At 48.4% G+C, this 20,318-nt stretch overlaps 1 protein-coding gene across 3 annotated transcripts in view; it reads left to right on the forward strand.

Moving 5' to 3' along the window:
- ENPP6 (ectonucleotide pyrophosphatase/phosphodiesterase 6) overlaps positions 1 to 20,318 on the forward strand; it is a 78,401-nt gene that overhangs the window by 45,053 nt on the left and 13,030 nt on the right. For 2 of the 3 annotated variants that reach the window (XM_031440325.2, XM_031440328.2), the window contains exons 3-6: positions 8,751 to 8,862; positions 12,546 to 12,687; positions 13,434 to 13,613; positions 16,516 to 16,653. In XM_031440325.2, coding sequence (XP_031296185.1) covers positions 8,751 to 8,862; positions 12,546 to 12,687; positions 13,434 to 13,613; positions 16,516 to 16,653 — 572 coding nt within the window. Of the gene's footprint in view, positions 1 to 8,750; positions 8,863 to 12,545; positions 12,688 to 13,433; positions 13,614 to 16,515; positions 16,654 to 19,317; positions 20,210 to 20,318 lie in introns of those variants that run through there. The other variant, XM_031440327.2, reaches the window with a different exon arrangement.

The raw sequence follows: 20,318 nt of genomic DNA on the forward strand, positions 1-20,318 counted from the left end.
CAGGAGACAACTGTGAGCAAAACCAGATACAGGCTCCCCCCCACCCCCACCCCCCTGCCCGGGAGAACTTACCATCCAGTCAAGGAGACAGATGATAATCTAATACTTGCCCAAATAAATGAAAAGTACACTTGTTTAAAGTATAATCATGAAAAGAATATTGCAGCGTGACCTCATCTAACAAGGGGTCTGGTTTCACCCCAGAGGCTGACATGAGTTAACACCTGAAAGGAAGGGTGAGGTGGGGACCGGCGGGAAGGGGCATCCAGACTGAGGGCGCGACGTGTGTTAAGGGATGGGAGGAGCACGGAAGGTTCAAGAAGCTAAGAGGAGGATGGATGCGGTGTGGATGGGGCCGCGCGCAGTGGGGAGAAGCTGAGGCCAGACCACGCTCCATGGGCCAAGCTGAGGAATTTATTCTCATCCTAAGAGGATTAAGGCGTCACTGGAAGTTTCTGAGGAGGAAGGCGACAGTACCATATGTGACAAGATCACCCCAGCTGCCGCGTGGAGAAGGGAAGGTGGGCAGGCTGAGCGGGTGGGTGAGGGGTGACCCACCAGCCGAGAAGTCACTGCCTGGATCTAGGGAAGAGGTGAGAATAGCAGACAAGGGTAACAGAAGTGGTGAGAAATGGCTGGGTCGGGGACATGGTGAAGCATTAAAGTTGCCGGGACCTGGTGATGGATTGGATTTGGGATGAAGGGATGGAGCAGTGACAGGCATGACACTGGCTTCTGGCTTACAGAACCAGATGGAGGCCTGGGGAGTGCTCGCTGACCAGGGGAATTGAAAGGTGAGTCGTAGGGAGGCAGGGGAACATCTGAGTTGACTCTGAGACGCGTCGAGTCGCATGCCTGTTGCTCAGAGAATAGAGCTGGAGATACAGAGATGTGGTCCGTGCAAGGGTCTGGGGTCGGCGAAGCCGTGGGCAAGATGGTCAGCCTGGGAGAGAGCCGATGTAGGGAGAGGAGAGGGTCCCAGACGTGGCCTTGAATCTACCCCCAGATTCTAAAAAGGGAGCTTCAGCCTGTGCCTCCTATAAAGAGTCATATGGGATGGGGTAGGGGTATCTCTGGCCAGGTCACAATTAGCCCAGAATAATGCTGCAAGGCCACATCAAGAAATCAAATAGACACTTGCAGCAAAGATCACAGAGCAAAACATAAGCCATGTTTTAAATCACCAAGAGAATTCTGAGACAGGCCATCAGGACCAGGAAGCACTGGGAAGGGAGTTTCCCAGGAAAGGGGTGGACAGAGGGACCTGGCCACTGGGTCATCAGAGAAGGGAAGGAGGACAGAGCCTGGCTTTTTGATGTCTTGGGCTGGGGGCAGAAACCACGGGCAGGGTCAGCTGCACACAGACCGTGTGCAGAGGTGCGCTCAACGCTGGCTGGTGTGGTCCCGGGACGGGCCGCCCAGGCTGTTTGCCCAAGGAGTGCAAAGAATTGGCTTTGCAGGGCCACACCCACAGCACTCACTCCTGGTCCCAGCCATTCCTGGAAGTGGCTTAGAACCACCTGAGAGGTCAGGGCTTGCCGGCATCCTGCACCCTGAGTCGGCCCACTCTTCTGTGAACCAAATACCAGGGAACCACCTGCTCTGAGAGGAAGCTTTGTGGGGAACAGCACATGTGCAGAAATCAGATGCCTTCCTCTGGGGAGCATGGCGTCCCAATCATGGGATCATTTGCAAGATTTAGGTGACCTTGAAGTATGTGCCTCAGACCCAAAGATGCTGCTCACAGCTGATGTGCGAGGCGCCGGGGGCATAATTCTGACGGCAGTCACTCACTCCTCACCTGGGCCCCTGGGGGGCAGCGGGGTCCCTGACGCTGGGACTGAGATTTTCCCCTCTAAAGCTGACTAGCAGATGTAGATTACAACCCACCTTTGGCCTCATGGTGCCTTGTTTCACCACCTCCTTCCTAAGGCTGACCCCAAGCCCGGGTTAGGCACGCACCCAGCTCACCTCGGTTTCCTGTTAGTCACCTTGTATGCCCAGTGAGTCACCTTCAGTTGGGTTTTCAGAATCCGCTCTAATGGATGGGATGAGCGCTCCTCATGTCCTCTGTCTCCCGGCTGGCTCTCTGCCCCTGCACACGAGGCCAGTCTTCGCGGTGTCCTGTGCTCGGGCCAGCGCCCCCACCCCCCAGAGCAGAAGAGGGCCGCCGCCACAGACCTGCGAGCCCCGCGGGCCAGGCCGACCCGGGAAAAGGTCTCCGAGATCAAAGGCCACGCTTCCCCCAAGGACTTGCTCCCACAAGCTCCTGTGCCTCAGATGTGTTTTCCTGGAAAAGGTTACACAGTTCTAAGAGAGTTAATTGGCTTAGCTGTTTTAATAAGCTCTCTTGAGACACGTATTCAGCAGTCGTACACCTGCCTCATAGCACATGAAATGCAGCTCACTGGGTTATTGTTACAAGATGTGTCAAAGTTGGCAAGCAGAGCTGGGCTTGGAAAGTGAGACGTGGGCTCAGAGAAGTCTGGAGAAAGGTGCTTTTCATGGGCTTAACTTGGTGGTCCATAGAGTTACCAGGAAGCAAGGATCATGCAGAGAAGTAGTGGAAAGGTACCAGGGCCAGGAAGCCGATAACTAGCCGGCAGGGAGGCCTCGGGACAGTCACTTTTCCCATCTGGGGCCTTTGTTTTCTCAGCTGTAAAATAAAAGGCATTGATGGAAGGCTGCCATGAAGGGTGGTGGGTACCACATCCCCGGGGGCATCGCCCATGCTGTAGTCATCATAGATGTTCATACTCATTTGGACAATGTTTCAGCCCATGGTAGCCAAATGTTGTTATGACAAAATATATTAAAATAATTTTCTAGTAGATGGAAGTTAAGTGTTTTGAAGAAGAAATGCCTTAAATTGTTTTCTTTTTTGCACAAAGGTGCATGGGGTTGGTGGTGGTCCTCTTTGGTTGTTCCTTAAGTTCCTTCTAACTCTGTATTTTCTACTTGGGACCATGCAGCAGGAAGTCCCTGGGGACAATGAGGAAACAGGATGGAGTAAAGCCAGTGCACGCCCTGGAAGTGTTTGTGAAGCCAAAATCTTGCTCCACAGTTCACAGTTGATCTTTGAAATTCCAAGAGCCAGGCCACTGCCTTTGTTTCCCCACAGAGCCCTGTGCAGAGATTCAGGAATCCCTGCTCTCCTCAGGACCTCAGTCCACCAGAACCACACTCCCTGGAGGCCACGAAAATGGCCTGGAGGCAGCAGCCTGAGAGGGCAAGCAATGTGCCCAGGTTCACAGATTGAGCCCCTGGTAGAATCAGAAAGGGGCCCCCAGACTTCTGGTTGGAGAACTACCTCGAGGGGTCCACACACCACACCCCCTCCAGTCTGCTGATTTCCATCAGATGGACTGAAGGGAACAAAACGAAGCCCCCACACCCATTCTCCCAGAAATAGTGAGCCTCGCTCTCTCTGAAACGACCAGGCACTCATTCCATCTTCCACTGCATCCTGGCTGTCGTTGCTTGCTGGCTGTTCCCTTTGCCAGTCATTTATTCACTCCGGGTTTTAAGATTAGAGGCCAGGTGACTGTTTTTGCCTTTTGCGATTTCACCCAGGAGAGTCCATTCAGGACAGAGAGCGCAGAAGGTTTGCACTTGCCCCAGTTTCTGTGCATGTGGGTACCAGTCTCTCTTCTCGGGGGCACATGGCAGTGTATAGCTTTTATCCAAATTAACTCTGTCTGCAGGACTTGCATTCAGGGAATCTCGGCCGGGCTGAGACACAGTCCCCTCACCCTATCATCAGGCTCTCTGCTGATCGGAAGAGCCAGTGAGGGACCATGCCCAATTTGCTGTGCAGCAAAGGTTCCCCCTCTGCTCAGCTTTTAGAGCTTCAGCCGTGCAACAACCCTGAGAACAAATCAGACAACCATCAGTCATATCTTACCTCCAAGTCCCCACACCACTCTCTGCCCCGAGGCTTTCCGAACTTTACATTCCCTTAGGGTAGCACTACCACTGCCTCGTTCCCTAGTTCAGGGGTCTTCAATTTGTAAGAATTTCCAAGAGCAAGATTAATTTTAAGGGAATCTATCATCAGCTTTCATATATATTGCAAAAATTGTCTTGACTAAAAACATGATCCTTTCCTACTTTACATAAGAAAGGAGTACCCCTGGGCCATCAGGAACCTTACTGAGGTGCATGGCCCCAGTATTTAAAAGCCTCCAGGGCCAAACAAAGGGACCGTTCAAACTACTGGTGTAGGTGTATAGAAGACAATGCATCTGGTGACAAAAATAACAGAACTTTTTTTCTTCGTGGATGAGAATATGATCAGTTTTTTCAACTGTTGTGTTTTTATAACAATTCCATTCTTGTAAGAATTCTATAATAATAAGATTCTATAGTAGTAACATTCTATCATAATAAGATAAAATTTTAAATATCTGTTGAATACAGCTTACTGATACGAACATTCAAAGCCTCTGTTTCTTTGTATAGATGTCTCTTACATCTTTTCTTTCTTTATATATTGTGTACTTCACACGTCCAAGTCTTTGTGTGTCTGTGTTATGTGTATTTGTGATACATAAACACTCATTCACATTCTGAACTATTGATGTGAATTTGTAACTGTTTCAGGCTTTTGAGACCATAATCAACTTTAATACCACTGACAGAGCTGATTTTTGAGTTTACTTTGTGGGGGTTGATGTTATTTGGTCTATTTTTTTATATCTAACCTTTCTGTGTTGTTTTACTTAACTGTAAGTTTAAAAAATAGTGTATAGTTACTTCATGTTGACATTCTTTAAGAGTAGAATATAACCCATTCACATTTATTTTTAAACGAATATATTTGATTTTCTCCTTTATTATGCTTTCAGTATTAGTGCTTCCTGGATGTCTCCTTTTTAAAAAAAGCTTTTCATTTACTTTGATATTTGATTAATTTTTTAAGCTTCTTTTTTTTTTCCTTTAGTGATTTGGAAGTTAAGCATACAACTTCTGTATATTCCAATCTTTTTTTTTTTTTTTAACATTTTTTATTGATTTATAATCATTTTACAATGTTGTGTCAAATTCCAGTGTTCAGCACAATTTTTCAGTTATTCATGGACATATACACACTCATTGTCACATTTTTTTCTCTGTGAGTTATCATAACATTTTGTGTATATTTCCCTGTGCTATGCAGTGTAGTCTATTCTACAATTTTGAAATCCCAGTCTATCCCTTCCCACCCTCCACCCCCCTGGTAACCACCAGTCTGTATTCTCTGTCTGTGAGTCTATTTCTGTCCTTTATTTACGCTTTGTTTTTGTTTGTTTGTTTTTGTTTTTGTTTTTGTTTTTTAGATTCCACATATGAGCGATCTTATATGGTATTTTTCTCTCTTTCTGGCTTACTTCACTTAGAATGACATTCTCCAGGAGCATCCATGTTGCTGCAAATGGCATTATATTGTCGGTTTTTATGGCTGAACAGTATTCCATTGTATAAATATACCACCTCTTCTTTATCCAGTCACCTGTTGATGGACATTTAGGCTGTTTCCATGTTTTGGCTATTGTAAATAGTGCTGCTATGAACATTGGGGTGCATGTGTCATCCTGAAGTAGATTTCCTTCTGGATACAAGCCCAGGAGTGGGATTCCTGGGTCATATGGTAAGTCTATTCCTAGTCTTTTGAGGAATCTACATACTGTTTTCCATAGTGGCTGCACCAAACTGCATTCCCACCAGCAGTGTAGGAGGGTTCCCCTTTCTCCACAGCCTCTCCAGCATTTGTCATTTGTGGATTTTTGAATGGCGGCCATTCTGACTGGTGTGAGGTGATACCTCATTGTAGTTTTGATTTGCATTTCTCTGATAATTAGTGATATTGAGCATTTTTTCATGTGCTTTTTGATCATTTGTATGTCTTCCTTGGAGAATTGCTTGTTTAGGTCTTCTGCCCATTTTTGGATTGGGTTGTTTATTTTTTTCTTATTGAGTCGTATGAGCTGCTTATATATTCTGGAGATCAAGCCTTTGTCGGTTTCACTTGCAAAAATTTTCTCCCATTCCGTAGGGACCTAATGAAACTTACAAGCTTCTGCACAGCAAAGGAAACCAGAAATAAAACAAGAAGAAAACCTATTCCAATCTTTTAAATCACTGTCTAGAATGAAACACTATATAGTGACCATCCCTTCCCTCCAACAACAAAGAAAATGCTTTTCCTGTCATTTTTGTTGAAATAATTTGGAAATTTAGATCCATATTATTAAACACTTTTAAATATGCACCTTATTTTTTCAATAAAATATTTTCACATAACTACATTAATATGTATTATTAAGACAACTGTAGTTTGTGATTTCATTGTTTACAGCTGTTTATTTTAAAACCCCATCTTATTCATTCTCGGGTTCTTTTATTTTGTCCTACTTCTTAATAAGCTTAGTAAATCTTAATAGTATGGAAATATTTCTGTCCTAAATTTCCATAATTTCTGTTCTTGCATGTTTCTTTAAATAGTCAATAATCTTTTAAAGAAGTTTCTTTCATGTTTACCCTTTCTGGCCAACATTTGTATCATCTGTGGATCTGGTTCCATTGATTATTTTTCTCTTAATTATGGGGCACATTTCACCGCTTCTTAGCATATCTCATGATGTTTTTATTATATGCTGTCATTGTGTGAGAGAGAATGGCAGTGCAGCAGACGATATTTTCCCCTGTAAGTTCCTGCCCCTTCCCATGCCGGGCGTCTGGGTGGAGGCTGAATCAATTTCATCCATAGGCAAGGTGGGTTTGGGTTGTTTTTGAAGCTTTAGTTAGATTCACTTTGCCAGTAGCTTCAAATGTCATGGAGGAAAATAAAGATAATCCTTTTAGCAGGTCTTGGAATTTGTCCAGTGGAGAACTCTCTGTTCTTTACATAGAGAGTTTATGCTGCCAACTTTCTGGGGCACTGGGGAGCTTTATTCTCTCCAGCATTATCCCCAACCTTCTGCAACTTGGAAGGTCTCTCTCGTCCTCGATGTTCTGCCCCTCGCCTTTGATGAGCTGTTGCCTCACAGTGAAGGATCTGTGTGCTTTGGGGGAATTCCTCTCGGTTCTCCTGTCCTACCCATAGCCTTTGGCAGGATGCTGCCATGGTTCTTGACTAAGTCAAAATTCAGTAAAATTTTTTTAATAAAAAATTCTGTAACAGTGTAACAACAGGTCTGTTTCGCCACACATGGCCTCCACTACAAATTTTCACATGTAATTAATCAATAAAAACTCATTTATATCCTACTTCAACCTGAGGCAAGAGTAAATTTCTCAGATGAGTTATATTACTCGGCCAGTGTTAAGTCCGGATTTATTTTCATCCAATAAAAGTTGTAAGAGAATATAGGCTCGATAATATCAACAAACATAATTATTATACAAAAAGCACTCATAGTTTGATATTAATGCGCAAAAATAAACAAACAAAGGGTGCAATTTCTTTTGTCTACAGAATCACAGCCCACATTCCTTTATCTGCAAACTCACATGCCCATGTGTCGGATGCACCAGAAGCAGACCCACTGACAGATGTACCCAGGAGGGGGGGGTAATGTGTTTCCTGACAGAGACACTCCCCACTTGTCCCACTTTTACTCACTTCCACCTTGGGAATCACTTTCTCTGGGCTACAAGAAAGCTTGCCATCTGGTCTCCAGACACCGCTTCCCTGGGAACTTTATTGTGCTGGCTGTTCTGCACAAACACCTTATTGTTCCTTGCTTTGAACTTTTGCTTCCACTGCTCTCTTTGCTTGGGACGTCCCTTTCTTCACACCTCCGTCCCCCAACACAGTGGCCAGACACAGTCTGAAAGACTGAGCCCAACAAGGGGATTCGAGGAAAGCTTCCAGGAGGAAATAACATCTGAATTAAATGTCCCTCATCTGAGTTCCCTCACCAGCGAAGAAATGTGCACCTCTCTATAAACCTCAACTGTTACATTGTTTTCCTGTAAGTCTCCCCAACTAGACTAGACTGGGGCGCAACAGGGTGGGGACCCTGGCTGATATATTTTTGTTTCCGTTATGTCTGAATAGTGACTAGTTCACAGTAGGTACCAAATAAATATATTCAACTAACTTAAACTGAGCCTGGGTCATTTGTCTCCGGCCCTATTTTCTGATAATAAGGCTGGGTGTCTCTTCTTCAGGGCAACTAACTACTTGTTCAGGGGTCTGGGGCAGAAAAGCTGAGGCCCGGGCAGCTCCTAACATTGAATGCCTTTCATTCTTTGACTTCATTTTGGGAGAGGCAAGGTCATGGCTCAGAACCCTTGCTTTAAGTCGGTGATTTTTAGACAGTACTTCTGAGTCCAGTTAGACTAGTGAAGTATTTATTTTATTATTCCCAGACTAATCAGATACTCCTTAATAATTGATTCTCAAATGGGCAAAGATACACTAGAATTAGCAGTTATACAACATCTATAGGAATAAAAGTCTTGATTTAAACACTTCTGTGTACTAACTCATTTTTGTTGTTTCAAATTGGGAGAGACAACCGTTGACCAGTTTTTGCTGGTCCCTGTCATGTGACATCAGCGTTGTGTAGATATGACATTTAAGAACCTCTGCTCCAGTTAAACAAAATTAGAGTTAAATGCACCGTCAACAATAAGTTCTTTTACTTCATGTAAAGGAACAAAAAACTCTACTTTAACTAATGGTATTTGCTTCCTAAAATAGGCTCATAACCTTATCTCGATTATTGAAGAAAGTAACCATTCACCATCTTTTTCCTTCTTAGGCTGTGAGGTTGAGATTCTTGGTGTCAGACCTACTTACTGCCTTGAATATAAGAATGTCCCAACGGACATCAATTTTGCCAATGCAGTCAGCGACGCTCTTGACTCCTTCAAGTAAGTGTCCCCAGGTCCTAGCCATACCACTGTTCTCCCTTGAAAAGGACCAATAATGAATGCTAAAGGGAATTAAGAAGACTTGGTACAGGGGAAACAATGTCTCAGAGAGGTGGGGAGCCTCTCACACAGTGATTGCTCCCTTCTAGCGGAAGATATTAATAAGTATTGCGCAGAAAGGGAGCTCTGTGGTGGAAGAAGTTTGGAAAAATTGCCCACTCTACCAGCTTCTCGGAAATGTACCACGCACGTTAGCATATTAGAACATAGAACCTTTTTTGCCCTCTCCCACACGGAACTATCACACCCAGTTTGAAAAATGCAGAAATCAGTAGTGCGCTCCCAAAGAGCAGACAAGAGTGTGTCCGGGAAACTGATCGGAAAGACGGGTCGGGACAAAGCCTCAAGTCAGTCTCAGAAGACACCAGAAGTGAAAGTCAAGATGGGAGACCAGGTGAGGGTCTGATGAGAGATCAGCAACCAGGAGGCGAAAGATGTTGAGGTTTCTCACAATCCCGGGGCTGGACGCGAGGTCACCTCGGCTGCCGAATGGGTCTCGTGGGTGGGTTCAAAGCAGAAGACCCACAGTGATCAGCATAGAGACTTGGAAAGGACTTCCATCCTCCCAAGTGAAAGGGCCTGGTTTCAAGCCAGGCAGACACCGGGAGCCAGCATACCCCACGCACGGTGTACCGGTCACTGGCACTAACCACACCGACTGACCTGCAACTAAGACTGCCTCAGATGTAGAGTTACCAGCTGTGACTCCTATTCTCACCCCTCCTCCTCAACGGTCACAGGGAGCAGCAGTCACCCCCCCATCCCCGCCTCGACACCCCCCACCCCCAGATCTGCAGAAGGAGAAGGCAGCACTCCTGCCTTCACTGCTGCTGAGAATGACTCCAGTGCCCTGAGCACCTGTCAGAAGTGTCCTTCGGGGCACGTGAAGGTTTAGGCTCTGATTGACAAGGTGGAGAGAAAATAGATTTAAAATACTTAAAAGTTGAGAAGTAACAAATTTAAAAGTTTCATGGGTTTTTGTTGTTTTTGGCTGGGTGGGAGGTGGAGAGGGAAGAGGCAGGGTCTGGAGGAAGTCACCTTGAAATCAATATTCTTTGCACACGGTTTGAGACTCAGGTGTGTCACGTGGTCCCGCCTGCTCCCTACTCTGCTTTCCTTTTTGCCTGCACGTGCTGGGAAACCACGCGTGTGATGAACTGGAGTATTGTGTTCTGTCTAACTTGTGCAAGCAAAGCAGAGCAGCCTAGCCTATACAGATGAGCAAAGCTGGAGCTCTGGAAAAGCTCGATGTTTATTTGATGCTGTTTCCTACGTACCCAAAATGCCAGCCACCCCTATGGCCTGTTGCCATATCAAACAGGAAAATCTGGAATGTAGTCATTGTACAGATACCTCCAAGTAATCCAGTGCTCTGTTTGGCAGTGTAGTCACTTCGCATTCATCTCGCCTTGACAGCTGAGCGACCTCTCACTGTATACCCCACTGTGAGTCACAGGTGGAAGGCTCGGGGTGGACAGTCACGAGGACCCCGGGTCGGCGCTGGCCTGCAGGCTGGCTGGTCCAAGCAGAACCCCCGTCCTGAGGCTCACAGAGCAGGGCGTTCATGCTGGAAAAGGTGTGTGATCATGAGTGGCTCATCTCAGGGGAGGGGGCGCAGCGGCCGCAGTGAGTGGTGGTGGCGGGACCAGCCTGGCTGCCTGGAGAGGACAGACTGACGGATGCAGTCTCTCAAAAGAGCTGGGCAAGTAACATCTGGGCTGCAGGAGTGGTGGACAGAGCTACTGTATTTGTCAAGCTCCGGGCTGGGGAGAACAGCTCGAGGGGATTTCCGCCAGGATCCCAGAACCTCAGTGGCTGCTGGAGTTGATAAAGGAGCGAATGGAGGATGGGGTCCTGGCCTTCGTCCCTCCTCCCTCCCTGTGGACTCGGAGGAGGATGGGGTGGGCATACAGGCTCAGCAGAGACCAGGGTCCCCTCCCTGCTCTGCACACAAGGAAAAGCCACCGGGGGCATCTGGAAGGAAAAGAGAAATAGGAGGCATTCCCTTCCCTTGGCCTCCCTCTTACAGTGCGTCAAACACTCTACAGACATCAGCTCGTTTAACTTCCAGTTCAGCCCTCTGAGAAGGTTTCTCAAACGGGGAAACTGAGGCTTAGAAATACCTGTGCCATTCATCAGAGACCTCCAGGTTTGTAAGAAGAGAAGCCAGAATTGGAACCTAGACTTGACTAGTTCCAAAGCCCTGACAAAATATGATTTTCAAAATTAAAACTCTGTCATGGGCTCAGTACAAATACATATGAGAATTCTGCTAAAGTTCAAATTAATTTATTACTCGTGGAACCAGGAGATGATGAGGAGAACGTGAGAAACACGCACACATCAGAAGAAAGACAATGATGGCGACTGATGTGACTCCAGTGTTGTGGATGCAGAGATGCCTAGTAACCCGAGGACAAGCAAACCACCATCTTTGGGACTGCTCCCTCTATCAGATAAAAAGAATTGTCATTTCACTGGTTTCCTACAGGATGACAACTGAGTTTACAGAGTCTGGGCTCTCATTGGTAGTTACGTCTGGTGACCCGTAAGCAGGTTTAGTAGACACGACCTGAGTGTGGCACTGAAGACAGGCAGTTATTTTTTGGCCGTATTAACAGTTAGTAACTTCAACCATTCCTTTTACTGCCTCCATTCTCTCTCCCTAATTTTTCCCTCTTTGAGCCCCACTTCAGTGAGGAAAATGGACGTGACAGTCTCAACTGTTTACACTGAAAAGAAATCTGGACAGAATCCGAAGGTGATGGGGGAGCTGGGTGTCCTGAAACCCCAGGGTGGGGGCCCTTGCAGCTCTCGGGTAACCGGGCCAATGGCCACATGTCCTCCTGGCCTGGTTCCTGGGCTTAAAGCTGTAAGCGGCCAATAACAGGTCTGCAGGCCTCTCCCCCTTCACCCCTCGCCCAAGCACTCCGTTATAAACGAGCTGGCCTGGGATGGAGACCAGATCCGTGTGGAAAACAGCCGGCAACCGAGAATTTGTCAGCCCAGCTCCGAACAGGCCAGAGCACTCAGCCCTCGCAGACTCGGGGCCCTCATGAATCAACGCACCGCGGCGTCAAAGCCTTTCACCAAAGGCTTGCGTGGGAATCCCCTGAGCACAAGCACCCCAGCCAGTGTTCCCGGCGTCCGGGGCTGACCGCTTCCTGACGGCGAGCCTGGCTGGCTTTCTGACCGTACGGAAGTTATGAGCATGGCAAGTAGCCTCAAAGAGCCCAGCCCAGTGGCTGCTGCACTAGGGCAACGGGTCTAAAATGTAGCGACCCGGAGCAGGTCATGGAACTCAGTGCAGCAGCCAACCACGTGAACTGTCGCCGCCTGCTGCTACATCTTCTGACTCTGGGACGTGATGAGCAGAGAGGGGAGGTGACCCATAAACATGACTTTTGTCACCAAGGTGCTGAGGGCTGGTACGTCTTGGTGCAGAGTTCCCGTTTCTCCCATGGAGAACCGCCCACCCCTACCCCCATTTGTTTTAAGGCATCGGCTTCGCCTGGCCCACAGGGCAGGGTTTAGGGGCGGCAGGGCCTCCATGAGGACTGGGGGTGAGCCGGGGGAAGCTGGCGGGCCTCTCTGAACCGCACCCCTCTCCCTGCTCCCTGCAGGAGCGGCCGGGCCGACCTGGCGGCCATATACCATGAGCGCATCGACGTGGAAGGCCACCACTACGGGCCCTCGTCCCCGCAGAGAAAAGACGCCCTGAAGGCTGTGGACACCGTCCTGCAGTACATGACCAAGTGGATCCAGGTGACCGAGAACAGGGTCCCCGGGGCTACCCTTCCCTCTCATTCCTCTCCTTCTGTATCCATGACTGTCACACCCCCAACCTCCTCCTCCTCGCTGCCGAGCACGGGCCAGGCCAGCACGGGACTTGAGGGGTCTCTCTTCTTCACACAGCCTCTCTCCAGGTACCAAGAGATCCCCTGGTTTACGGCCGGGCCAGCAGGGCTGAAATGACCCAGATCCGCATGATTGCCCAGCTTAGCTGGCGAGGTGGCCCCGACCTTTACCAGACCTATTAAGTCTGGGAACCAGGTTGGTGGGGGCGTGGAAACCAGGCCTGGGTTCTCTCCCTCATCCTGCCACACCCTCCCTCAATGACTGTCAGCAGAGTATTATTTTTAAAATTCTTTCCTGGGCTTAATTTTTCACAGCTGTAAAATGGGCAAGTGACAGTCGTCATGTTTCCACCCAAGGTTGTTGAAAAACCCAGAGAAGATGAAAGCAGGGAGGCCACCTGCAAAGGTGGAGGCCCTGTGTGCATTACTTCTAGCATGAATTGGATAGAGTGGGCTCTCTCTTTCCCCGAGTGTTTCTGCTGCGATTCTGAACTGTGTCTCATCAGGGCAGACGAGGAGGTGATGAAATTCGGAACTGGGGAAGAAGCCTTTCTCCTATAGCTTGTAGTTGAAAACATCACTTTGCAAGACTCGCCGTGTAAGAGGCTCCCCCCCCCCCCCCGCGCCATCCTGACTGCCCCCGCCCCCCCGCAGGAGCGGCAGCTGCAGGACGACCTCAACGTCATCATCTTCTCCGATCACGGGATGACGGACATTTTCTGGATGGACAAAGTGATCGAGCTGAATAAGTACATCAGCCTGAGGGACCTGCAGCAAGTGAAGGACCGAGGACCGGTTGTGAGCCTGTGGCCAGCCCCCGGGAAACACTCTGAGGCAAGACGGGCCCTGATGTGGGGACGGGGTGGGCAGGCGGGCCAGGGGAGGGGCTCGGGCCGGGGTGCACCTCAGTGGCCTTTGCTCCAGTTTGGTCTTTGTCCTGTAGCTGGGACTCTGGAGACAGATGGCCCACCTTGTCCCTCCCTCACTGAGTGACCTCTGTCAGGGCGTTCATCCTCCCATGCCTCTGTCTTCTCTTCTCTGAAATGGGCATCCAGTGCCAGTGGGCATAACTGACATAGAGGATGTGCGGTGCTTAGCCTGTTAAGTGCTCAGCCCTGAATAGGGCTGTTTTATTCTTGGCCAACACGCGGCACATCTGGGGGATCCCGGATGCACAAAGAATGCTCTTCTCTGCAAGGAAGCCACCGGTCCGATCTGTCTCCATCAGGGACCTGGAGATAAGAAGGTGCCAGATGAACACGGCTGAGGCCCTGTGGGGCGGGGGTCAGGTCCTGATCTCGGGAGCCACCCGGCTTGGGTTTCCATCCCAGCTCTCATCAACTGAACAGCTGGCTGGCCCTTCTGCTTCTTCACTGTCAGGGGTGGTGGTGTCCTCGGAGCAGCCCTCCTGGGCGGCTGTGAAGTGCGGAGAAGTGTGCTGGGCCCTGCAAGGGCTTTGTCCGTGTCACTAATGACGATTATCACCATCCGAGGGGGGCGTTCCCAAGAGGCTGTGGCTGAGCTCCCACAGCGTGCAGGCCATGGGGACAAAGCTCTCCTCCCTGCAGTCACTTCGCTCCAGGAGCACAGCACCCTGAGGTGACGAGGCTGCTACTCACCCTTCCCTCCAAACAACAGCGCTGTCAGGCAGCGGGTGGTCAGTCATGCTGTGAAGACGAAGGAGCAAGCGGCCCCTCTGGCTGACGGCTCTGCCGCACGCTGCCTGGTTGTCTCCCGGACAGACCCTGGGGTTCTGCCCGCTCCCAGAGAAAACTGCTCTGTACCAGGAAGTGAGTCTCTTCCTGGGGGGAGGCCCTGCTGCTGCCAGTCGGGTTGCCAACCCCAGGGAGTCAGGAATCGGCCTTGGCCGGGCCTGGTGCCTCCATACATCCTCACGGCAGTGATGTAGCTGGCGACAGACAGGTGCTAGTATCGCTGGAGCACTGGGCTAGGCTGGGGTCCCTCCTTTTTGGCCCAGAGAGAGAGAGAGAGAGAGAGAGACCCTCCTCTCAACCGCACCCACTCCCATGTCAGAGTCTCAGCTGTCTGTCTGGGGCTGAGGAGCAGAGTTGCCCACAATGCCACTGCGCCCCAGTCCCCACGTAGGTGCCCCTTTTCCTCAGGCTCCGTGGTCAGGAAGTAGAGGTGCTGAATGTGTTTGCACAGAGTTCCCATGAACCCCTGAAATATGAAACTGGGAAGAATCTTTTATGTATTGGCAGGTCCCAGAGTAAATGGCTTCTTGCATAGAAGTTCTGTCTTCCTGGCAAAGAACACCATCTGTGTCTCCAACTTGGCACCTGGGGGCCATGCCGTCTCCAGAATCTTAGCGCATCAGCAGTTTATGAGCTGGGAAGAGCTGCTTTCCTCCAGCGTGGTGTGTATGCCAGGCAGCTGCAAGCTGCCGAAAGCAGTTGGTAGATTATTCAAAAGTAGGGGCTGTGTTTGGGTGACAGTTTGTCGTGTGATGGACACAACAGTTTGTGAGACCTGTCACGAGCCATCAGAATTTTCACTTATACAAAATCTTCCTGGAAAGGCACCCTACTCTCCTTAAGAACTACGGATTTTCTTAAGTAGGAAACTGTAACTCCTGGGGCTATTGGAAACTCTCTCCTAATCAGCCTAAAGACTGATTATTTTCCAGAGTTGAGTTGATAAACTCAGTTTTATAATCAGGTCTACCCAGGAGTATATGTCCGATTTGGCTAAATCAACATCAGCCGGTCGATTTTACTTTTAGCCATAAAGACTTAAGCTGCTGCTAAATACTGGGCACATGTACCGGGTTTACGTAAAGTCGCCGTGTGATTAGTGGCAAAGGATTACCAGTAGTTTTAAGATCAGGTGTAGGCTGGATATATTCTAGGTCGAGTCAAAGAATAAATTGTTTTTCTTTGATCTTAGTGGTATTTAACATGAGGCAGACAAATGTCTCACTCACCCTTTAGTTTCACTATAGTATTTTTGCCATAAATTTTTGTAATTTGTTCATTAATTATTGAGAGATACCAAAAAATATTATAAGCTATGTGTAAGGTATCAAGGAAAATGTAACAACAGGCACCATGTATCCACTAAACATTTAAGAAATAGAACAAGACCATTGGTGATGGTTCCTCCTGTGTGCCCTTCTCAGGCTCCATCACCTTTTCTGCCCCCTGAGAGGAAACCACTGTCCTAAATTGTGAGTTATTATTTCCATAATTCTCTTTTACCATATATGTTCTTTAGTTTTATAGTTATTCCAGCTTCATGTAATAGGAATAATCTTGTCTGTCTTCTTCTGCAACTTACTTTTTCCCCTCAAACTAAGAGCTCCATGATTCTTCAAGGTGTTCTGTGAAGCTGTAATTCACTCATCTTCGTTGCTGTATAGTATTCCCCCATGGAAACACACTATGCTTCATTTATCCCTGGGCACTTGGGCTGTTCCAGTTTGCAATGTATCTCCATGTGTCCACAGGTGCACATGTATGAGGGGTTCTCACTATACCCCTGGGGGTTGACTGGTTAGATCGTAGGGCATGTGGCTCTTCAGCCTTCCTAGATAAGGCCACCATGTTTTCTAAGATATGCAAAAGTTTCTCATTTTTATGTAGTCAAATCTATCCAGTGTTTGGGTAATTTCTTCCTTTGGTTTTATAAAGTCCTCCCTCTGCTCCAGTTCCAATAAATATTCACACATGTTTAAGAAAGAAAATGCAAAACTGGTCATTCTTGGTTGTCTTTGCAGATATATAACAAACTGAGAACAGTGGAGCACATGACTGTCTATGAGAAAGAAGCCATACCGGGCAGGTTCTATTACAAGAAAGGGAGATTTGTCTCTCCTTTGACCTTAGTGGCCGATGAAGGATGGTTCATAACTGAGGTAAATGTAAAACAGATGACAAGATATTCATTATACAAATTCTGTCAAACAGCCAAAGGTAATAATTATTCACTTTTTCCACTTGAAAAAATTCCATTTTCACTTAAGTATCATTTGTTGCATTATTTCCTTCTTTGGAGAATCGAAAGGCTTGGTCAGACGACTTTGCAGACTCAAACTGGAGGCCCCCACCCGGAGTCACGGGTTAGACTTCACGGCTCCAGACTTGTTGTATTTTAACCAACGGGCCTTAACTCAATTACCCAGCTTATAATGTAACCTCTTCAGTTTAAACTGGAACAATTACTGTGAACCAAAGCAGTTGCTTTAGGGCAGCAAAAAGGTTCAGCTTTACTTTCACCTTAAAGAGAAATGATTGGCAAACAGAACTCCATAGATCCAGGTTCCCTGGGTTGCCAGCCTGATTTTACAGAGCTTATCTTGCACTTTGGGCCCAAACCCTAACTGCCTTGTGCCCCAATGACTCTAGCAGCCTCCTCCTTGCCTGCCTGGGCTTCAGGCTCCCCAGGCTCCTGCATCAGCTTCCAGCATGGGAAGGGCCACCCCGCAGGAACCCGTGGTCACGGCCCGTTTAGAATCAGTTCCTGGAGAGGGCCTGGGCTGGGAAGATGGGCTGCAGACTGATCAGACTATGGGGTGAAAGACGGTGGCAGATGCTGGCACGAGAGAGTCATTGGTTGAGGCCAACGAAGTACAGTGGAATTTGAGGATGTGCATCTGCAGATTGAACCCACCATGGATCAGAAATATTTGGGAAAAAAATTCCAGAAAGTTCCAAAAAGCAAAACTTCAATTTGCCGCATGTCAGCAACTGTTTACATCGGATTTACATCGTGTTTACAGCTATTTACGTAGCATTTACAATGTCATTCCCATGTAAACACCAACTTTTTGCCATCACATTAAATTGTGCAGACTCTAAGGCAGCTGCTCTAACAGGAAGATGCAACCGAGTTCATTTTTTTTAAATGGCCACTTGGGAGAGCTGTCACCGAAAAAGATAAACACAGGGAAACATTTAATTTGTCACCTGGAATTGCACACTTACTCAGTGTGACTGCTGACGTGGCCTTATGAAAGCCAGCTCCCTGCCCAGTGGCTCCCGCGGTTTGATTCTCACTGCACTCTTTAATGCACAACAGGCTGGATTTCCCACTGCTGCCAGTCCCTTCTCTGGCCTCCCCTCCTGCAGGGGCAGAAATCTGAAAATGTTCATCTTCCCAGAGCACTAACCATGAAGGGACAAAAAAACAAAAAAACAGGCCACCCACATAGGTCAAGCCTTAGCCTGTCACACCTGCCAAGTTCCTTTCTTCAAGGATGGAAAACAGGGCTTCCTAACTGATGCCCCCGTCCCTGTCTCCCTCAGATCTGGTGACTGTCCCCTGGAAACCCTCTCTTTGCTTGTCCTCGCCAGAAGACAAGGGTCACACTCTTCACTGAAACATCTGCGTGGCGCACAAGCTGGCCTCACCCCCCCAGCCCCCACGTGCTTTTCCCACAGTCCTTTTCACTTACTCATGCTCTGCACCCATCCCTCCATCGGGGGGCGCTTGGACAGGGCTGGAGCGGACTGGGTTGTCACAATACGGAGAGTGGGCCAAGGGCCCCCAGGAGGCAAGTCCAGGGATGCTAAATGTCCTTGGCATATGGGACGTGGCAGAATGCAAAGTGGAGAGATTCTGTGGGTAGTTCCCACCAAACTCAAGTACATTCTTCCAAAATCCACATGCCTAAAAAAAGTCATCCATCTACTAAATTCAGCACACATTTGATGAGTGCCTACTCCGTGTAACCTACCAAAGTTCTAATTCCAGTTACAGCAAGGAGCCCCTGGGAGCTCACAGCCCATGAAGGAGCCAAATATTAATTAAGCACATGTGCCATACAAACAAATGTGTAATTACCAAGTGCAGTCGGTGTTAAAAGGGAAAAGGGTGTCGTGAAAGAGACCGTCTGGGAGGAGAGGAAAGCCCATTCGGATGAGGGGCAGAAGGTCTCTTGGAGGAAGTGACCTCCACACTGGGACTTGAAGGACTGAGCGGTTGTCAGTGAGGCAGGAGGAGGGGCTGCTTTCCAGGTTGACGGAGCGGCACGCTTGAAGAATCTGAAGTGGGAAAGAGCTTTGAGCACTAAAGGAACTGCAGGAATGGGCCCAGTGGCCGAGTGCGGAGACTGAAGGGAGGGACAGAGACATGCCCGGAGCCGCCCAGGGGAGCAGGGGCCTGAGCCGGCCAGGCCACCGGCAAGACTTCAAATCCCATCTTACGTGCAGCAAAAAACCATTGGGAGTTTCAGTGAGGGAGGAGCACGCGCCGTAATCCCCGGGTGCTGTAACTCACAAGTCGGAAGAAGCACGGAGCTGAGGGACTGAGGCTGTGAGCCGTTCCCCACAAATTCTTACGTTTCTTATGCCGACCTGACCCACTGAGCATGGAGACTGTCAGTGGTATTTCACGCACCTTTAACAGTGACAGTGAGCGCTGTAGAAGTAACCTTCGTTTCTCATGGATCGTTAGAGACTTCAGGGTGGGCTCCCCACGACCAGCCCCCAAAGTTTCAGTGACACGTGCATCTAGTTGTTCACATTTTTCAGATCAAAAGTACATCTAGAAATTTTTCTTTCTAAAATTTTGGTCACAGAAACAACAGGCAGTGTCGGCAGTGACAGCTCTCTTGACTCAAGCGTCTCCTGGTCACTATTCCTGCATCGTGGACGTCTCCCAATTTTGCTGCGAGAAGTGAGGCTCCGAGTTTTAAACGTCCTGACTGAGGTCACAGAGCTAGGAATGACAAAGGATATGAACCCGGGTGCAACCCTTAAGCACACAGCCCTTCCAGGTCTCCAAAGATCCTTCACATCGTCCATCAAAATGTCCAGTGGATTTCTGCTGTCATGTTTTGGAATTACGGACTCACCCAGCGGGGTCTGGAGAGATGTCTCCGTGCCTTCACAAAAGTTCTAACATTGTCATACATTTTTTTCTTGCCTTCGTCACAGCGCAAAAGCGCTTCCTAACCGCCAGCCCTCTGCTTTCCTCTCACCGTCATGGGAGATTTGCACATATTGAACCAACATTTTCATATTTGTGAAAATGGCTTTTCCAAAGCAAGACTGAAGTGCTGGGGACTAAGTGGTTGGTCCCCACGTGCTGCACGCTCTCCCGACTCCATACCTGGGCTCAGCGGGTTCCGGTAACATCGATGAGCCCAGTGAGTCACGAGTGGAATCCCTGGTGTACCCTCTCCTTCCCAGTTCCCACCTGTTCTTCAAGCCCAACTCACATACCACCTCTTCCACGAAACACCCAGCTCGTCCCCAATTTCCTCCGTCTTGGAGTTCCCACAAAGCCCCGCAGCACCTCCCAGGTGCAGGGTTTTTCCGTCTGCCTTTGAACTCGTCCTTCCTGGGGTGGAAGCTCCTTGAGGACAGGTGTGTGGCATCTTGACCTTTGTTTTCCTCTATGGAAACTGGTACACGGCAGAGGCTCATGTTTGTGGAATATGCATGAATAAATGAATTCATAAATATTGAGACAGTCAGTCAGTTCTTGGCTACTTGTCGATGGGTTGTTTACTTTGTAGGTTTGTAAATCAGTCACCAGCTAGAGAGGAAAGCTAAATCACAACTTTAACTTTGGCTA

The sequence above is a fragment of the Camelus dromedarius genome, chromosome 22 (genome assembly GCF_036321535.1).
Source record: "Camelus dromedarius isolate mCamDro1 chromosome 22, mCamDro1.pat, whole genome shotgun sequence".
Classification (NCBI taxonomy): Eukaryota; Metazoa; Chordata; class Mammalia; order Artiodactyla; family Camelidae; genus Camelus; species Camelus dromedarius.